The sequence below is a fragment of the Xenopus tropicalis genome, chromosome 6 (genome assembly GCF_000004195.4).
Source record: "Xenopus tropicalis strain Nigerian chromosome 6, UCB_Xtro_10.0, whole genome shotgun sequence".
Taxonomy (NCBI): Eukaryota; Metazoa; Chordata; class Amphibia; order Anura; family Pipidae; genus Xenopus; species Xenopus tropicalis.
The window spans coordinates 422660-444317 of record NC_030682.2 but is presented as its reverse complement, the minus strand read 5'-3'; the positions used below and the strand labels follow the sequence as shown (position 1 = coordinate 444317).

Genomic DNA, 21658 nt, shown 5'->3' with positions numbered 1-21658 from the left:
AGTACATGTATGGGGGGAGAACATATGCAGTACATGGTATGGGGGGGAGGAACCATATGCAGTACATGTATGGGGGGGGAACCATATGCAGTACATGTATGAGGGGGAGGAACCATATGCAGTACATGTGGGGAACCATATCAAGTACATGTAGGGGGGAGGAACCATATGCAGTACATGTATGGGGGGGGAGGAACCATATGCAGTACATGTATAGGGGAGGAACCATATGCAGTACATGTATGGGGGGGGGGAACCATATGCAGTACATGTATGGGGGAGGAACCATATGCAGTACATGTATGGGGGGGGAGGAACCATATGCAGTACATGTATGGGGGGGGAACCATATGCAGTACATGTATGGGGGGAGGAACCATATGCATACATGTATGGGGGGAGGAACCATATGCAATACATGTATGGGGGGGGGGAACCATATGCAATACATGTATGGGGGGGGAACCATATGCAATACATGTATGGGGGGGAGGAACCATATGCAATACATGTATGGGGGGAGGAACCATATCAGTACATGTATAGGGGGGAGGAACCATATGCAGTACATGTATGGGGGGAGGAACCATATGCAATACATGTATGGTGGGGGGAACCATATGCAATACATGTATGGGGGGGAGGAACCATATGCAGTACATGTATAGGGGGAGGAAACCATATGCAGTACATGTATGGGGGGAGGAACCATATGCAATACATGTATGGTGGGGGGAACCATATGCAGTACATGTATAGGGGGGAGGAACCATATGCAGTACATGTATGGGGGGGGAGGAACCATATGCAGTACATGTATGGGGGGAGGAACCATATGCAGTACATGTATGGGGGGGAGGAACCATATGCAGTACATGTATAGGGGGGAGGAACCATATGCAAGTACATGTATAGGGGGGAGGAACCATATGCAGTACATGTATGGGGGGAGGAACCATATGCAGTACATGTATGGGGGGGAACCATATGCAGTACATGTATGGGGGGGGTGGAACCATATGCAGTACATGTATAGGGGGGAGGAACCAATATGCAGTACATGTATGGGGGGAGGAACCATATGCAGTACATGTATAGGGGGGAGGAACCATATGCAGTACATGTATAGGGGGGAGGAACCATATGCAGTACATGTATGGGGGGAGGAAACCATATGCAGTACATGTATAGGGGGAGGAAACCATATGCAGTACATGTAATGGGGGGGAGGAACCATATGCAGTAACATGTATAGGGGGGAGGAACCATATGCAGTACATGTATAGGGGGGGAACCATATGCAAGTACATGTATGGGGGGAGGAACCATATGCAGTACATGTATAGGGGGGAGGAACCATATGCAGTACATGTATAGGGGGGAGGACCATATGCAGTACATGTATGGGGGGGGGGAGGAACCATATGCAGTACATGTATGGGGGGGAACCATATGCAGTACATGTATAGGGGGAGGAACCATATGCAGTACATGTATGGGGGGAGGAACCATATGCAGTACATGTATGGGGGGGAGGAACCATATGCAGTACATGTATGGGGGGGAGGAACCATATGCAGTACATGTATGGGGGGGGAACCATATGCAGTACATGTATGGGGGGGGAACCATATGCAGTACATGTATAGGGGGGAGGAACCATATGCAGTACATGTATGGGGGGGAGGAACCATATGCAGTACATGTATGGGGGGGGAACCATATGCAGTACATGTATGGGGGGGGAACCATATGCAGTACATGTATAGGGGGGAGGAACCATATGCAGTACATGTATGGGGGGAGGAACCATATGCAGTACATGTATGGGGGGAGGAACCATATGCAGTACATGTATGGGGGGAGGAACCATATGCAGTACATGTATGGGGGGAGGAACCATATGCAGTACATGTATGGGGGGAGGAACCATATGCAGTACATGTATGGGGGAGGAGGAACCATATGCAGTACATGTATGGGGGGGAGGAACCATATGCAGTACATGTATGGGGGGAGGAACCATATGCAGTACATGTATGGGGGGAGGAACCATATGCAGTACATGTATGGGGGGGAGGAAACCATATGCAGTACATGTATGGGGGGGGAGGAACCATATGCAGTACATGTATGGGGGGGATAGGGCTTTATTGGATGGTAAGACTACCATTTTCTATCATTGCCTTTAGGGCAGAATATCAAGCCCAGAGGACTATAACACCCATCCTGGGTGCACAAATCAAACACAAAAAGGGTGCAGAAGTGTATGGGTGCAACGCCATTACCAACGGCCAAAAAAAAAAAAAAGAAATACCCCCCACCCACCCACTACCTACCCACCAGCTGGGGCCAAGGAAGGGAAGCTGATTGGGCAGAAGGAGCATGTGCGAAGCCCCCGACAAAAAATAAGTCAGCAGCTCTTCCCTAATGGGAACCCCCCCCCCCCCGCAATACATGCAATACATGTATGGGGGGGGAACCATATGCAATACATGTATGGGGGGGAGGAACCATATGCAATACATGTATGGGGGGGAGGAACCATATGCAGTACATGTATGGGGGGAGGAACCATATGCAATACATGTATGGTGGGGGGAACCATATGCAATACATGTATGGGGGGGAGGAACCATATGCAATACATGTATGGGGGGGAGGAACCATATGCAGTACATGTATAGGGGGGAGGAACCATATGCAGTACAATGTATAGGGGGGAGGAACCATATGCAGTACATGTATGGGGGGAGGAACCATATGCAGTACATGTATGGGGGGGGAACCATATGCAGTACATGTATGGGGGGGTGGAACCATATGCCAGTACATGTATGGGGGGGGAGGAACCATATGCAGTACATGTATAGGGGGGAGGAACCATATGCAGTACATGTATGGGGGGAGGAACCATATGCAGTACATGTATGGGGGGAGGAACCATATGCAGTACATGTATGGGGGGAGGAACCATATGCAGTACATGTATAGGGGGGAGGAACCATATGCAGTACATGTATGGGGGGAGGAACCATATGCAGTACATGTATAGGGGAGGGAGGAACCATATGCAGTACATGTATAGGGGGGAGGAACCATATGCAGTACATGTATGGGGGGAGGAACCATATGCAGTACATGTATAGGGGGGAGGAACCATATGCAGTACATGTATAGGGGGGAGGAACCATATGCAGTACATGTATGGGGGGGGGAGGAACCATATGCAGTACATGTATGGGGGGGGAACCATATGCAGTACATGTATGGGGGGGGGAACCATATGCAGTACATGTATGGGGGGAGGAACCATATGCAATACATGTATGGGGGGGGGAACCATATGCAATACATGTATGGGGGGGGGGGGAACCATATGCAATACATGTATGGGGGGGGAACCATATGCAATACATGTATGGGGGGGGAGGAACCATATGCAGTACATGTATGGGGGGGGAACCATATGCAGTACATGTATGGGGGGAGGAACCATATGCAATACATGTATGGGGGGGGAGGAACCATATGCAGTACATGTATGGGGGGAGGAACCATATGCAGTACATGTATGGGGGGGGGAGGAACCATATGCAGTACATGTATGGGGGGGAGGAACCATATGCAGTACATGTATGGGAGGGAGGAACCATATGCAGTACATGTATGGGGGGAGGAACCATATGCAGTACATGTATGGGGGGAGGAACCATATGCAGTACATGTATGGGGGGGAGGAACCATATGCAGTACATGTATGGGGGGGAGGAACCATATGCAGTACATGTATGGGAGGGAGGAAACCATATGCAGTACATGTATGGGGGAGGAACCATATGCAGTACATGTATGGGGGGAGGAACCATATGCAGTACATGTATGGGGGGAGGAACCATATGCAGTACATGTATGGGGGGGGAGGAACCATATGCAGTACATGTATGGGGGGGGAGGAACCATATGCAGTACATGTATGGGGGGGAACCATATGCAGTACATGTATGGGGGGGAGGAACCATATGCAGTACATGTATAGGGGGGAGGAACCATATGCAGTACATGTATGGGGGGGGAGGAACCATATGCAGTACATATATGGGGGGGGACCATATGCAGTACATGTATGGGGGAGGAGCCATATGCAGTACATGTATGGGGGGGGAGGAACCATATGCAGTACATGTATGGGGGGGGAGGAACCATATGCAGTACATGTATAGGGGGAGGAACCATATGCAGTACATGTATGGGGGGGGGGGAAACCATATGCAGTACATGTATGGGGGGAGGAACCATATGCAGTACATGTATGGGGGGGGAGGAACCATATGCAGTACATGTATGGGGGGGGGAACCATATGCAGTACATGTATGGGGGGAGGAACCATATGCAATACATGTATGGGGGGGGGGAACCATATGCAATACATGTATGGGGGGGGGGGGAACCATATGCAATACATGTATGGGGGGGGAACCATATGCAATACATGTATGGGGGGGGAGGAACCATATGCAATACATGTATGGGGGGGAGGAACCATATGCAGTACATGTATAGGGGGGAGGAACCATATGCAGTACATGTATGGGGGGAGGAACCATATGCAATACATGTATAGGTGGGGGGAACCATATGCAATACATGTATGGGGGGGAGGAACCATATGCAGTACATGTATAGGGGGGAGGAACCATATGCAGTACATGTATGGGGGGAGGAAACCATATGCAATACATGTATGGTGGGGGAACCATATGCAGATCATGTATAGGGGGGAGGAACCATATGCAGTACATGTATGGGGGGGGAGGAACCATATGCAGTACATGTATGGGGGGAGGAACCATATGCAGTACATGTATGGGGGGGAGGAACCATATGCAGTACATGTATAGGGGGGAGGAACCATATGCAGTACATGTATAGGGGGGAGGAACCATATGCAGTACATGTATGGGGGGAGGAACCATATGCAGTACATGTATGGGGGGGGAACCATATGCAAGTACAATGTATGGGGGGGTGGAACCATATGCAGTACATGTATAGGGGGGAGGAACCATATGCAGTACATGTATGGGGGAGGAACCATATGCAGTACATGTATAGGGGGGAGGAACATATGCAGTACATGTATAGGGGGGAGGAACCATATGCAGTACATGTATGGGGGGAGGAACATATGCAGTACATGTATAGGGGGGGAGGAACCATATGCAGTACATGTATGGGGGGAGGAACCATATGCAGTACATGTATAGGGGGGAGGAACCATATGCAGTACATGTATAGGGGGAGGAACCATATGCAGTACATGTATGGGGGGGGAGGAACCATATGCAGTACATGTATGGGGGGGAACCATATGCAGTACATGTATAGGGGGAGGAACCATATGCAGTACATGTATGGGGGGAGAACCATATGCAGTACATGTATGGGGGGGAGGAACCATATGCAGTACTGTATGGGGGGGGAACCATATGCAGTACATGTATAGGGGGGAGGAACCATATGCAGTACATGTATAGGGGGGAGGAACCATATGCAGTACATGTATGGGGGGAGGAACCATATGCAGTACATGTATAGGGGGAGGAACCATATGCAGTACATGTATAGGGGGAGGAAACCATATGCAGTACATGTATGGGGGGGGAGGAACCATATGCAGTACATGTATGGGGGAGGAACCATATGCAGTACATGTATAGGGGGGAGGAACCATATGGCAGTACATGTATAGGGGGGAGGAACCATATGCAGTACATGTATGGGGGGAGGAACCATATGCAGTACATGTATGGGGGAGGAACCATATGCAGTACATGTATGGGGGGAGGAACCATATGCAGTACATGTATGGGGGGAGGAACCATATGCAGTACATGTATGGGGGGGGAACCATATGCAGTACATGTATAGGGGGAGGAACCATATGCAGTAATGTATGGGGGAGGAACCATATGCAGTACATGGGGGGACCATATGCAGACATGTGGGGAGGAACCAATATGCAGTACATTGGATATGCCGAGGGGAGGAACCATATGCAGTACATGTATGGGGGGAGGAACCATATGCAGTACATGTATGGGGGGAGGAACCATATGCAGTACATGTATGGGGGGAGGAACCATATGCAGTACATGTATGGGGGAGGAGGAACCATATGCAGTACATGTATGGGGGGAGGAACCATATGCAGTACATGTATGGGGGGAGGAACCATATGCAGTACATGTATGGGGGGGAGGAACCATATGCAGTACATGTATGGGGGGGAGGAACCATATGCAGTACATGTATGGGGGGGAGGAACCATATGCAGTACATGTATGGGGGGGAGGAACCATATGCAGTACATGTATGGGGGGGAGGAACCATATGCAGTACATGTATGGGGGGGATAGGGCTTTATTGGATGGTAAGACTACCATTTTCTATCATTGCCTTTAGGGCAGAATATCAAGCCCAGAGGACTATAACACCCATCCTGGGTGCACAAATCAAACACAAAAAGGGTGCAGAAGTGTATGGGTGCAACGCCATTACCAACGGCCAAAAAAAAAAAAAGAAATACCCCCCACCCACCCACCTACCTACCCACCAGCTGGGGCCAAGGAAGGGAAGCTGATTGGGCAGAAGGAGCATGTGCGAAGCCCCCGACAAAAAATAAGTCAGCAGCTCTTCCCTAATGGGAACCCCCCCCCCCCGCTTCCATCCAGCTTCCGCACAATTAGCAATAATCCCGCCTCCGTTGGACCCTATTGGCTATGGTACCGCCACTGCGCAAAGGTCAAGCTCAGCGATTAACTACACATTACAGCACAACCAACACAAAGCAAGGGTTACTGAGCAGCCTGGGGGTGCCATACAGACTGGGGGTGCCATACAGACTGGGGGGTGCCATACAGACTGGGGGTGCCATACACAGCCTGGGGGTGCCATACAGACTGGGGGTGCCATACAGACTGGGGGTGCCATACACAGACTGGGGGTGCCATACACAGCCTGGGGGTGCCATACAGCCTGGGGGTGCCATACAGCCTGGGGGTGCCATACAGCCTGGGGGTGCCATACAGCCTGGGGGTGCCATACACAGCCTGGGGGTGCCATACAGCCTGGGGGTGCCATACAGCCTGGGGGTGCCATACAGCCTGGGGGTGCCATACACAGACTGGGGGTGCCATACACAGCCTGGGGGTGCCATACAGCCTGGGGGTGCCATACAGCCTGGGGGTGCCACACAGCCTGGGGGTGCCACACAGCCTGGGGGTGCCACACAGCCTGGGGGTTCCATACACAGACTGGGGGTTCCATACACAGACTGGGGGTGCCATACAGCCTGGGGGTGCCATACAGCCTGGGGGTGCCATACACAGCCTGGGGGTTCCATACAGCCTGGGGGTGCCATACACAGCCTGGGGGTTCCATACAGCCTGGGGGTGCCATACACAGCCTGGGGGTGCCATACAGCCTGGGGGTGCCATACAGCCTGGGGGTGCCATACAGCCTGGGGGTGCCATACAGCCTGGGGTTCCATACAGCCTGGGGGTGCCACACAGCCTGGAGGTGCCACACAGCCTGGGGGTTCCATACACAGCCTGGGGGTGCCATACAGCCTGGGGGTGCCATACAGCCTGGGGGTGCCACACAGCCTGGGGGTTCCATACACAGACTGGGGGTGCCATACACAGCCTGGGGGTGCCATACAGCCTGGGGGTGCCATACAGCCTGGGGGTTCCATACAGCCTGGGGGTGCCACACAGCCTGGAGGTGCCACACAGCCTGGGGGTTCCATACACAGCCTGGGGGTGCCATACAGCCTGGGGGTGCCATACAGACTGGGGGTGCCATACAGCCTGGTGGTGCCATACAGCCTGGGGGTGCCATACAGCCTGGGGGTGCCATACAGACTGGGGGTGCCATACAGCCTGGGGGTGCCATACAGCCTGTTTATAATAGTGAGACACAAACTCTGAGCTCAGTCAGACATTGGTGCGGAATGAGATCCTTCCTGTCCTGCAGTACATGGCCCAAGCGTGGCCCCCACTGGCCATCACAAGGGCAGTCTTCCAATGCATGTGGGGCTCCAAGATGGACTGAGTAAAGCGGTCAGTTATGGGCAAGGCCCCCTTACGCCCCACGCGGTGCTTTATGGGCTTTCCCAGGGCACTCACACGGAGGGGGCAATTCAGGAACCTGGCGCCTTATGAACTGTTTAAGGAGGATTTGTGGTACCCCAGGAACTGCCTGAGGGTCTCAATCCAAGGCTGACCCCCAGTCTGACCCGGGGCTGCAACATCCAACTGAGACCCCCTCTCCTTCTCCCCATCCCTCCCTTGTCGTCTGAGTCTAAGTGGAAAATAAAGCTTTGGGCCTGTCAATTCCACATCCCCTTCCCATCTCCCCCCCACCCCACCCCACTCCCCCCCCCCACTCCCCCCCACTCCCATTGCTTTATTATGAAAGTACAAAAGTGATGTATGATTGAGAAAATGTTTGTTTTTTGTATATTATATATATGTATCATAAAGTATATTTTTCAATAAAAAAAAAATGAGCTTGATTATTGCTAATTGTGCGGAAGCTGAATGGAAGCGGGGGGGGGGGGGGCTGGGTTCCCATTAGGGAAGAGCTGCCGGCTTATTTTTTGTTGGGGGTTTTGCACATGCTCCTTCTGCCCAATCAGCTTCCCTTCCTTGGCCCCAGCCATTAGGCGGGCGGGAGGTATTTTTCTTTTTTTTTTCTTCCCAGCTGCCAGCTGGAGCCTTACCCAGGCAATATACACTCACTGTGTTACATACAGAGAAGTTATTGGGCTGATGGGCACTAAAGTGAATAATATTCTGTACCTTAGCCCTGGGGGGGTGTAAGGGGCAGATACAGTCACTGTGTTACATACAGAGAAGTTATTGGGCTGATGGGCACTAAAGTGAGTAATATTCTGTACCTTAGCCCTGGGGGGGGGGGGGGGGGTGTAAGGGGCAGATACACTCACTGTGTTACATACAGAGAAGTTATTGGGCTGATGGGCACTAAAGTGAATAATATTCTGTACCTTAGCCCTGGGGGGGGGGGGGGGGGGTGTAAGGGGCAGATACAGTCACTGTGTTACATACAGAGAAGTTATTGGGCTGATGGGCACTAAAGTGAATAATATTCTGTACCTTAGCCCTGGGGGGGGGGAGTGTAAGGGGCAGATACACTCACTGTGTTACATACAGAGAAGTTATTGGGCTGATGGGCACTAAAGTGAATAATATTCTGTACCTTAGCCCTGGGGGGGGGTGTAAGGGGCAGATACAGTCACTGTGTTACATACAGAGAAGTTATTGGGCTGATGGGCACTAAAGTGAGTAATATTCTGTACCTTAGCCCTGGGGGGGGAGTGTAAGGGGCAGATACAGTCACTGTGTTACATACAGAGAAGTTATTGGGCTGATGGGCACTAAAGTGAATAATATTCTGTACCTTAGCCCTGGGGGGGGGGAGTGTAAGGGGCAGATACACTCACTGTGTTCCATACAGAGAAGTTATTGGGCTGATGGGCACTAAAGTGAATAATATTCTGTACCTTAGCCCTGGGGGGGGAGTGTAAGGGGCAGATACAGTCACTGTGTTACATACAGAGAAGTTATTGGGCTGATGGGCACTAAAGTGAGTAATATTCTGTACCTTAGCCCTGGGGGGGGGTGTAAGGGGCAGATACAGTCACTGTGTTACATACAGAGAAGTTATTGGGCTGATGGGCACTAAAGTGAGTAATATTCTGTACCTTAGCCCTGGGGGGGGGTGTAAGGGGCAGATACAGTCACTGTGTTACATACAGAGAAGTTATTGGGCTGATGGGCACTAAAGTGAATAATATTCTGTACCTTAGCCCTGGGGGGGGGGGGAGTGTAAGGGGCAGATACAGTCACTGTGTTACATACAGAGAAGTTATTGGGCTGATGGGCACTAAAGTGAATAATATTCTGTACCTTAGCCCTGGGGGGGGGGGGGGGAGTGTAAGGGGCAGATACAGTCACTGTGTTACATACAGAGAAGTTATTGGGCTGATGGGCACTAAAGTGAATAATATTCTGTACCTTAGCCCTGGGGGGGGGGGGGGGAGTGTAAGGGGCAGATACAGTCACTGTGTTACATACAGAGAAGTTATTGGGCTGATGGGCACTAAAGTGAATAATATTCTGTACCTTAGCCCTGGGGGGGAGTGTAAGGGGCAGATACACTCACTGTGTTACATACAGAGAAGTTATTGGGCTGATGGGCACTAAAGTGAATAATATTCTGTACCTTAGCCCTGGGGGGGGGGGGGGGGAGTGTAAGGGGCAGATACAGTCACTGTGTTACATACAGAGAAGTTATTGGGCTGATGGGCACTAAAGTGAATAATATTCTGTACCTTAGCCCTGGGGGGGGGGGGGTGTAAGGGGCAGATACAGTCACTGTGTTACATACAGAGAAGTTATTGGGCTGATGGGCACTAAAGTGAATAATATTCTGTACCTTAGCCCTGGGGGGGGGGGGGTGTAAGGGGCAGATACAGTCACTGTGTTACATACAGAGAAGTTATTGGGCTGATGGGCACTAAAGTGAATAATATTCTGTACCTTAGCCCTGGGGGGGGGGAGTGTAAGGGGCAGATACACTCACTGTGTTACATACAGAGAAGTTATTGGGCTGATGGGCACTAAAGTGAGTAATATTCTGTACCTTAGCCCTGGGGGGGGGAGTGTAAGGGGCAGATACACTCACTGTGTTACATACAGAGAAGTTATTGGGCTGATGGGCACTAAAGTGAATAATATTCTGTACCTTAGCCCTGGGGGGGAGTGTAAGGGGCAGATACAGTCACTGTGTTACATACAGAGAAGTTATTGGGCTGATGGGCACTAAAGTGAATAATATTCTGTACCTTAGCCCTGGGGGGGGGGAGTGTAAGGGGCAGATACACTCACTGTGTTACATACAGAGAAGTTATTGGGCTGATGGGCACTAAAGTGAGTAATATTCTGTACCTTAGCCCTGGGGGGGGGGGAGTGTAAGGGGCAGATACAGTCACTGTGTTACATACAGAGAAGCCTTTACACTGGGGCAGTTTATTCCCAGAGGGGCTGTTTGTAACAGCAAAGTGACTAAAGCTTTTGTCACAGCTTCTGCCTCTGTTTCCAACCTTTGTAACTTATATTTGTTACACAGCTCAGTATTTGGGATCATTACAAGGGGGAAAGTCACCCAATAAGGATTCAGCTAAAGTCTCTCCCCAAGCTCAAAGTGCCAGACAGGACTGTGATTGGTTGGCCTGTATGCATGTAGGGAACAGGCAGTGACTAGAGCAAGCAGGCAGGGGAAAGAAGAATATTGGGAGTCGCTCCCTAAGCTCAGTGACATCAGCCAAGAGCAGACTGAGCATGTGCAGTAGTTGGGCAAAAGATGGAGAGCTACTGTGGGCATCTTCAGGGGCATGGGGCTTTATTTCTATAGAGCTTTGGGGGCTTTGGGCTGGTACAGGGGCTCAGAACTCACAGCTAAACATTTCTACCCATAGTCTTGTTTAGGCTTTTCCTTTTAAAAGAGTTGGGAGCAATAAGCACAGTTTCCCAGCACTGAACAAGTCTGTCCCTTTATCCCCATGTCTGATTCCTGTGCCATATAATGACGGGAAAATGCCATCATTATCTCTATATGTAAGGTACCAGCAAGGGGCCTGACACAGGGAATCAGCATTCTCATTGGTAACTTCTCTTGCATCTTTAATTAGGTTTTCAGTCAGTAGAATTCTCATTGGGGAATTGGTTTCCATGTGTAATTATGTTTTTCATCAACTTCTATAGAGAACTAGGGGGGCAGTGGGGAAGCTTTACGGTTGGGTTTAGTGTCCCTTTAAGGCCAGAGCTCTAGGATTTAGTCTCTATTTTATTGTGTATCCATGCTGCTATATTATGAGCCTGCCTATAGGTGGCACTACGTGGAATATATAAATCTGTGAGTCAGAGCCATCATTTCAAGCCATTATTCCCAACAAACGAATCCAGGGCGTGCTACACAATATTGGGGTGCATAGGGGTGCATAGGGGTGCATAGGGGTACATAGGGGTGCATAGGGGTATATAAGGGTGCATAGGGGTGCATACGGGTATATAGGGGTATATAGGGGTATATAGGGGTACATAGGGGTATATAGGGGTACATAGGGGTAATACTGCAGTACGTACCTGGTAGTCCAGCATTAATAGGAGGGTGCATCGCACACTCACATCCCCTGGTCTTTTCACCTGAAACCCATCGGTCTCCTGGGTACTTGGGGTCCGGTGCCACTAAATACAGGATATGGTACCAGTAAGATTTCTTTTGCCCCTCACCCACACTGACCTGCCCTCCCTACATACACAATCCTGCCCCTGCCATGGGGTATCTCTCCCACATTCTGCCCCTACTCACCCACACTGACCTGCCCTCCCTACATACACAATCCTGCCCCTGCCATGGGGTATCCCTGCCACATTCTGCCCCTACTCACCCACACTGACCTGCCCTCCCTACATACACAATCCTGCCCCTGCCATGGGGTATCTCTCCCACATTCTGCCCCTACTCACCCACACTGACCTGCCCTCCCTACATACACAATCCTGCCCCTGCCATGGGGTATCCCTGCCACATTCTGCCCCTACTTACCCACACTGACCTGCCCTCCCTACATACACAATCCTGCCCCTGCCATGGGGTATCTCTCCCACATTCTGCCCCTCACCCACACTGACCTGCCCTCCCTACATACACAATCCTGCCCCTGCCATGGGGTATCCCTGCCACATTCTGCCCCTACTCACCCACACTGACCTGCCCTCCCTACATACACAATCCTGCCCCTGCCATGGGGTATCTCTCCCACATTCTGCCCCTACTCACCCACACTGACCTGCCCTCCCTACATACACAATCCTGCCCCTGCCATGGTGTATCTCTCCCACATTCTGCCCCTACTCACCCACACTGACCTGCCCTCCCTACATACACAATCCTGCCCCTGCCATGGGGTATCTCTCCCACATTCTGCCCCTAATCACCCACACGGACCTGCCCTCCCTACATACACAATCCTGCCCCTGCCATGGGGTATCTCTCCCACATTCTGCCCCTACTCACCCACACTGACCTGCCCTCCCTACATACACAATCCTGCCCCTGCCATGGGGTATCTCTCCCACATTCTGCCCCTACTCACCCACACTGACCTGCCCTCCCTACATACACAATCCTGCCCCTGCCATGGGGTATCTCTCCCACATTCTGCCCCTAATCACCCACACGGACCTGCCCTCCCTACATACACAATCCTGCCCCTGCCATGGGGTATCCCTGCCACATTCTGCCCCTACTCACCCACACTGACCTGCCCTCCCTACATACACAATCCTGCCCCTGCCATGGGGTATCTCTCCCACATTCTGCCCCACACACCTCCACCAAGTGATTGTCCGGCCCATACAAGTCTTTATCCAACTCAATGACCAAACTCTTGAAGAAGGAGGAGAATTTTCTCTTCATCTTACTGGGCTGAGGAATAAAGGGGCAGTAGGTCAGTTAATGGGGAACAAGGGGGAACAATATCCAGTTGAAGAGCCAACAGCTTTGCAAGCCTTACTTACATCATCCAGTAGTTTTCCTTCCACACGCAGTTCCCAGGATGCAATGCTCCCATCAGAGTCATCAGCATCTGCTTTTGCAGGATTGAACGTATTGGAGATATAAAGACGCAGCTTCCGCTTTTGCTGAAAGAGAACAACACATGGGTGCTTGGTCCATATCCCCCATGATGCACTGGTGCTGGTAGGAAGGATCCTCTCCCTATATTATATACCTGCAAGATGGCCGCCATGGTGCTGCTAGGAAGGATTCTCTCCCTATGTTATATACCTGCAAGATGGCCGCCATGTTGCTGGTAGGAAGGATCCTCTCCCTATATTATATACCTGCAAGATGGCCGCCATGCTGCTGGTAGGAAGGATTCTCTCCCTATATTATATACCTGCAAGATGGCCGCCATGGTGCTGGTAGGAAGGATTCTCTCCCTATATTATATACCTGCAAGATGGCCGCCATGGTGCCGGTAGGAAGGATTCTCTCCCTATATTATATCCCTACAAGATGGCCGTCATGGTGCTGGTAGGAAGGATTCTCTCCCTATATTATATACCTGCAAGATGGCCACCATGGTGCTGGTAGGAAGGATTCTCTCCCTATATTATATCCCTACAAGATGGCCGTCATGGTGCGGGTAGGAAGGATTCTCTCCCTATATTATATACCTGCAAGATGGCCGCCATGGTGCCGGTAGGAAGGATTCTCTCCCTATATTATATCCCTACAAGATGGCCGTCATGGTGCTGGTAGGAAGGATTCTCTCCCTATATTATATACCTGCAAGATGGCCGTCATGGTGCCGGTAGGAAGGATTCTCTCCCTATATTATATACCTGCAAGATGGCCACCATGGTGCTGGTAGGAAGGATTCTCTCCCTATATTATATACCTGCAAGATGGCCGCCATGGTGCTGGTAGGAAGGATTCTCTCCCTATATTATATACCTACAAGATGGCCGCCATGGTGCTGGTAGGAAGGATCCTCTCCCTATATTATATACCTGCAAGATGGCTGCCGTGGTGCTGCTAGGAAGGATTCTCTCCCTATGTTATATACCTGCAAGATGGCCGCCATGGTGTTGGTAGGAAGGATTCTCTCCCTATATTATATACCTGCAAGATGGCCGCCATGGTGCTGGTAGGAAGGATCCTCTCCCTATATTATATACCTGCAAGATGGCTGCTGTGGTGCTGCTAGGAAGGATTCTCTCCCTATGTTATATACCTGCAAGATGGCCGCCATGGTGTTGGTAGGAAGGATTCTCTCCCTATATTATATACCTGCAAGATGGCCGCCATGGTGCTGGTAGGAAGGATTCTCTCCCTATGTTATATACCTGCAAGATGGCTGTCATGGTGTTGGTAGGAAGGATTCTCTCCCTATATTATATACCTGCAAGATGGCCGCCATGGTGCTGGTAGGAAGGATCCTCTCCCTATATTATATACCTGCAAGATGGCTGCTGTGGTGCTGCTAGGAAGGATTCTCTCCCTATGTTATATACCTGCAAGATGGCCGCCATGGTGTTGGTAGGAAGGATTCTCTCCCTATATTATATACCTGCAAGATGGCCGCCATGGTGCTGGTAGGAAGGATTCTCTCCCTATGTTATATACCTTCAAGATGGCTGTCATGGTGCTGGTAGGAAGGAATCTCTCCCTATGTTATATACCTGCAAGATGGCCGCCATGGTGCTGGTAGGAAGGATTCTCTCCCTATGTTATATACCTTCAAGATGGCTGTCATGGTGCTGGTAGGAAGGAATCTCTCCCTATGTTATATACCTGCAAGATGGCTGTCATGGTGCTGGTAGGAAGGATTCTCTCCCTATGTTATATACCTGCAAGATGGCCGTCATGGTGCTGGTAGGAAGGATTCTCTCCCTATGTTATATACCTGCAAGATGGCAGCCATGGTGCTGGTAGGAAGGATTCTCTCCCTATGTTATATACCTTCAAGATGGCCGCCATGGTGCTGGTAGGAAGGATTCTCTCCCTATATTATATACCTGCAAGATGGCCGCCATGGTGCTGCTAGGAAGGATTCTCTCCCTATGTTATATACCTTCAAGATGGCCGCCATGGTGCTGGTAGGAAGGATTCTCTCCCTATATTATATACCTGCAAGATGGCCACCATGGTGCTGGTAGGAAGGATTCCATCCCTATATTATATACCTGCAAGATGGCCGCCATGGTGCTGGTAGGAAGGATTCCATCCCTATATTATATACCTGCAAGATGGCCGCCATGGTGCTGGTAGGAAGGATTCTCTCCCTATATTATATACCTGCAAGATGGCAGCCATGGTGCTGGTAGGAAGGATTCTCTCCCTATATTATATCCCTACAAGATGGCCGCCATGGTGCTGCTAGGAAGGATTCTCTCCCTATATTATATACCTGCAAGATGGCCGCCATGGTGCTGGTAGGAAGGATTCTCTCCCTATATTATATCCCTACAAGATGGCTGCCATGGTGCTGGTAGGAAGGATTCTCTCCCTATGTTATATACCTGCAAGATGGCCGTCATGGTGCTGGTAGGAAGGATTCTCTCCCTATGTTATATACCTGCAAGATGGCCGCCATGGTGCTGGTAGGTAGGATTCTATCCCTATGTTATATACCTGCAAGATGGCCGCCATGGTGCTGGTAGGAAGGATTCTCTCCCTATGTTATATACCTGCAAGATGGCCGTCATGGTGCTGGTAGGAAGGATTCTCTCCCTATGTTATATACCTGCAAGATGGCCGCCATGGTGCTGGTAGGTAGGATTCTATCCCTATGTTATATACCTGCAAGATGGCCGCCATGGTGCTGGTAGGAAGGATTCTCTCCCTATGTTATATACCTGCAAGATGGCCGCCATGGTGTTGGTAGGAAGGATTCTCTCCCTATGTTATATACCTGCAAGATGGCCGTCATGGTGCTGGTAGGAAGGATTCTCTCCCTATGTTATATACCTGCAAGATGGCCGCCATGGTGCTGGTAGGTAGGATTCTATCCCTATGTTATATACCTGCAAGATGGCCGCCATGGTGCTGGTAGGAAGGATTCTCTCCCTATGTTATATACCTGCAAGATGGCTGCCATGGTGCTGGTAGGAAGGATTCTCTCCCTATGTTATATACCTGCAAGATGGCCGTCATGGTGCTGGTAGGAAGGATTCTCTCCCTATGTTATATACCTGCAAGATGGCCGCCATGGTGCTGGTAGGTAGGATTCTATCCCTATGTTATATACCTGCAAGATGGCCGCCATGGTGCTGGTAGGAAGGATTCTCTCCCTATGTTATATACCTGCAAGATGGCCGCCATGGTGCTGCTAGGAAGGATTCTCTCCCTATATTATATACCTGCAAGATGGCCGCCATGGTGCTGCTAGGAAGGATTCTCTCCCTATATTATATACCTGCAAGATGGCCGCCATGGTGCTGGTAGGAAGGATTCTCTCCCTATATTATATCCCTACAAGATGGCTGCCATGGTGCTGGTAGGAAGGATTCTCTCCCTATATTATATACCTGCAAGATGGCCGCCATGGTGCTGGTAGGAAGGATTCTCTCCCTATGTTATATACCTGCAAGATGGCCGCCATGGTGCCGGTAGGAAGGATTCTCTCCCTATGTTATATACCTGCAAGATGGCCGCCATGGTGCTGGTAGGAAGGATTCTCTCCCTATATTATATACCTGCAAGATGGCCGCCATGGTGCTGGTAGGAAGGATTCTCTCCCTATGTTATATACCTGCAAGATGGCCGCCATGGTGCTGCTAGGAAGGATTCTCTCCCTATATTATATACCTGCAAGATGGCCGCCATGGTGCTGGTAGGAAGGATTCTCTCCCTATATTATATCCCTACAAGATGGCTGCCATGGTGCTGGTAGGAAGGATTCTCTCCCTATGTTATATACCTGCAAGATGGCCGCCATGGTGCTGGTAGGAAGGATTCTCTCCCTATGTTATATACCTGCAAGATGGCCGCCATGGTGCCGGTAGGAAGGATTCTCTCCCTATGTTATATACCTGCAAGATGGCCGCCATGGTGCTGGTAGGAAGGATTCTCTCCCTATGTTATATACCTGCAAGATGGCCGCCATGGTGCTGGTAGGAAGGATTCTCTCCCTATATTATATACCTGCAAGATGGCCGCCATGGTGCTGGTAGGAAGGATTCTCTCCCTATATTATATACCTGCAAGATGGCCGCCATGGTGCCGGTAGGAAGGATTCTCTCCCTATGTTATATACCTGCAAGATGGCCGCCATGGTGCTGGTAGGAAGGATTCTCTCCCTATATTATATACCTGCAAGATGGCCGCCATGGTGCTGGTAGGAAGGATTCTCTCCCTATATTATATACCTGCAAGATGGCCGCCATGGTGCTGGTAGGAAGGATTCTCTCCCTATGTTATATACCTACAAGGGATATAATACAAATGTCTCTCCATGAGCCCTAAACTCAAGGTTTGCACCTTCCCCAGATTCTCGCACCTTCATTGGTCGCTTTAGTGCCTCCTGGATGTCAATGCGCTTTCTCATGATGGTTTGGTCCAGTTTTCTCTCAAAGGCGAGAAGGTCCATGTAGGCCTGGGACTCGGGGACAAGTTCCCGTATCTATGGGACAGAGAAAGGAATGGGAAGCCCTGTACGTGTTGTTCTGCCTATACACCCGCCGGCCCCTATACACCCACCGGCCCCTATACACCCGCCGGCCCCCTATACACCCGCCGGCCCCTATACACCCGCCGGCCCCCTATACACCCGCCGGCCCCCTATACACCCGCCGGCCCCCTATACACCCGCCGGCCCCCTATACACCCGCCGGCCCCCTATACACCCGCCGGCCCCTATACACCCGCCGGCCCCCTATACACCCGCCGGCCCCCTATACACCCGCCGGCCCCCTATACACCCGCCGGCCCCCTATACACCGCCGGCCCCTATACACCCGCCGGCCCCCTATACACCCGCCGGCCCCCTATACACCCGCCGGCCCCCTATACACCGCCGGCCCCCTATACACCCGCCGGCCCCCTATACACCCGCCGGCCCCTATACACCCACCGGCCCCCTATACACCCACCGGCCCCTATACACCCACCGGCCCCCTATACACCTACCGGCCCGCTATACACCTACCGGCCCCTATACACCCACCGGCCCCTATACACCCACCGGCCCCTATACACCCGCCGGCCCCTATACACCCGCCGGCCCCCTATACACCCGCCGGCCCCTATACACCCGCCGGCCCCCTATACACCCGCCGGCCCCCTATACACCCGCCGGCCCCCTATACACCCGCCGGCCCCTATACACCCGCCGGCCCCCTATACACCTACCGGCCCCTATACACCCACCGGCCCCTATACACCCACCGGCCCCCTATACACCTACCGGCCCGCTATACACCTACCGGCCCCTATACACCCACCGGCCCCTATACACCCACCGGCCCCTATACACCTACCGGCCCCTATACACCCGCCGGCCCCCTATACACCCGCCGGCCCCTATACACCCGCCGGCCCCTATACACCCGCCGGCCCCTATACACCCACCGGCCCCCTATACACCCACCGGCCCCCTATACACCTACCGGCCCCTATACACCCACCGGCCCCCTATACACCCACCGGCCCCCTATACACCTACTGGCACAGTTTGGCCTCTCCCCGTGTGTAATGCACACACACCCCCATGCAACTGCTGTACCTTAGCCCTGGGGGGGGGAGTGTAAGGGGCAGATACAGTCACTGTGTTACATACAGAGAAGTTATTGGGCTGATGGGCACTAAAGTGAATAATATTCTGTACCTTAGCCCTGGGGGGGAGTGTAAGGGGCAGATACACTCACTGTGTTACATACAGAGAAGTTATTGGGCTGATGGGCACTAAAGTGAATAATATTCTGTACCTTAGCCCTGGGGGGGGGGGGGAGTGTAAGGGCAGATACACTCACTGTGTTACATACAGAGAAGTTATTGGGCTGATGGGCACTAAAGTGAATAATATTCTGTACCTTAGCCCTGGGGGGGGGGGGGGAGTGTAAGGGGCAGATACACTCACTGTGTTACATACAGAGAAGTTATTGGGCTGATGGGCACTAAAGTGAATAATATTCTGTACCTTAGCCCTGGGGGGGGGGGGTGTAAGGGGCAGATACAGTCACTGTGTTACATACAGAGAAGTTATTGGGCTGATGGGCACTAAAGTGAGTAATATTCTGTACCTTAGCCCTGGGGGGGGGGGGGTGTAAGGGGCAGATACAGTCACTGTGTTACATACAGAGAAGTTATTGGGCTGATGGGCACTAAAGTGAATAATATTCTGTACCTTAGCCCTGGGGGGGGGGGGGGGGGAGTGTAAGGGGCAGATACACTCACTGTGTTACATACAGAGAAGTTATTGGGCTGATGGGCACTAAAGTGAATAATATTCTGTACCTTAGCCCTGGGGGGGGGGGAGTGTAAGGGGCAGATACACTCACTGTGTTACATACAGAGAAGTTATTGGGCTGATGGGCACTAAAGTGAATAATATTCTGTACCTTAGCCCTGGGGGGGGGGGGGGGAGTGTAAGGGGCAGATACACTCACTGTGTTACATACAGAGAAGTTATTGGGCTGATGGGCACTAAAGTGAATAATATTCTGTACCTTAGCCCTGGGGGGGGGGGGGGGGGGAGTGTAAGGGGCAGATACACTCACTGTGTTACATACAGAGAAGTTATTGGGCTGATGGGCACTAAAGTGAATAATATTCTGTACCTTAGCCCTGGGGGGGGGGGGGGGGAGTGTAAGGGGCAGATACACTCACTGTGTTACATACAGAGAAGTTATTGGGCTGATGGGCACTAAAGTGAATAATATTCTGTACCTTAGCCCTGGGGGGGGGGGGGGGTGTAAGGGGCAGATACAGTCACTGTGTTACATACAGAGAAGTTATTGGGCTGATGGGCACTAAAGTGAATAATATTCTGTACCTTAGCCCTGGGGGGGGGGGGGGGGGGGGGAGTGTAAGGGGCAGATACACTCACTGTGTTACATACAGAGAAGTTATTGGGCTGATGGGCACTAAAGTGAATAATATTCTGTACCTTAGCCCTGGGGGGGGGGAGTGTAAGGGGCAGATACAGTCACTGTGTTACATACAGAGAAGTTATTGGGCTGATGGGCACTAAAGTGAGTAATATTCTGTACCTTAGCCCTGGGGGGGGGGGGGGGGGTGTAAGGGGCAGATACAGTCACTGTGTTACATACAGAGAAGTTATTGGGCTGATGGGCACTAAAGTGAATAATATTCTGTACCTTAGCCCTGGGGGGGGGGGGGGTGTAAGGGGCAGATACACTCACTGTGTTACATACAGAGAAGTTATTGGGCTGATGGGCACTAAAGTGAATAATATTCTGTACCTTAGCCCTGGGGGGGGGGGGGTGTAAGGGGCAGATACAGTCACTGTGTTACATACAGAGAAGTTATTGGGCTGATGGGCACTAAAGTGAATAATATTCTGTACCTTAGCCCTGGGGGGGGGAGTGTAAGGGGCAGATACACTCACTGTGTTACATACAGAGAAGTTATTGGGCTGATGGGCACTAAAGTGAATAATATTCTGTACCTTAGCCCTGGGGGGGGAGTGTAAGGGGCAGATACACTCACTGTGTTACATACAGAGAAGTTATTGGGCTGATGGGCACTAAAGTGAATAATATTCTGTATCTTAGCCCTGGGGGGGGGGTGTAAGGGGCAGATACAGTCACTGTGTTACATACAGAGAAGTTATTGGGCTGATGGGCACTAAAGTGAGTAATATTCTGTACCTTAGCCCTGGGGGGGGGGGAGTGTAAGGGGCAGATACACTCACTGTGTTACATACAGAGAAGTTATTGGGCTGATGGGCACTAAAGTGAATAATATTCTGTACCTTAGCCCTGGGGGGGGAGTGTAAGGGGCAGATACACTCACTGTGTTACATACAGAGAAGTTATTGGG

The 21658-nt window shown here is 51.2% G+C and overlaps 1 protein-coding gene across 1 annotated transcript in view; it reads right to left on the bottom strand.

Annotated features, from left to right (window-relative positions):
- Window positions 1–21658, bottom strand: part of smarcd3 (SWI/SNF related, matrix associated, actin dependent regulator of chromatin, subfamily d, member 3) — a 76783-nt gene that overhangs the window by 20193 nt on the left and 34932 nt on the right. The window contains exons 5-8 of the mRNA XM_031903937.1: window positions 18156–18278; window positions 13669–13791; window positions 13481–13576; window positions 12187–12333 (exon numbers count right to left, since the gene is read on the bottom strand). Of these exons, the coding sequence (XP_031759797.1) occupies window positions 12187–12333; window positions 13481–13576; window positions 13669–13791; window positions 18156–18278 (489 nt within the window). The remainder of the gene's footprint in view (window positions 1–12186; window positions 12334–13480; window positions 13577–13668; window positions 13792–18155; window positions 18279–21658) is intronic.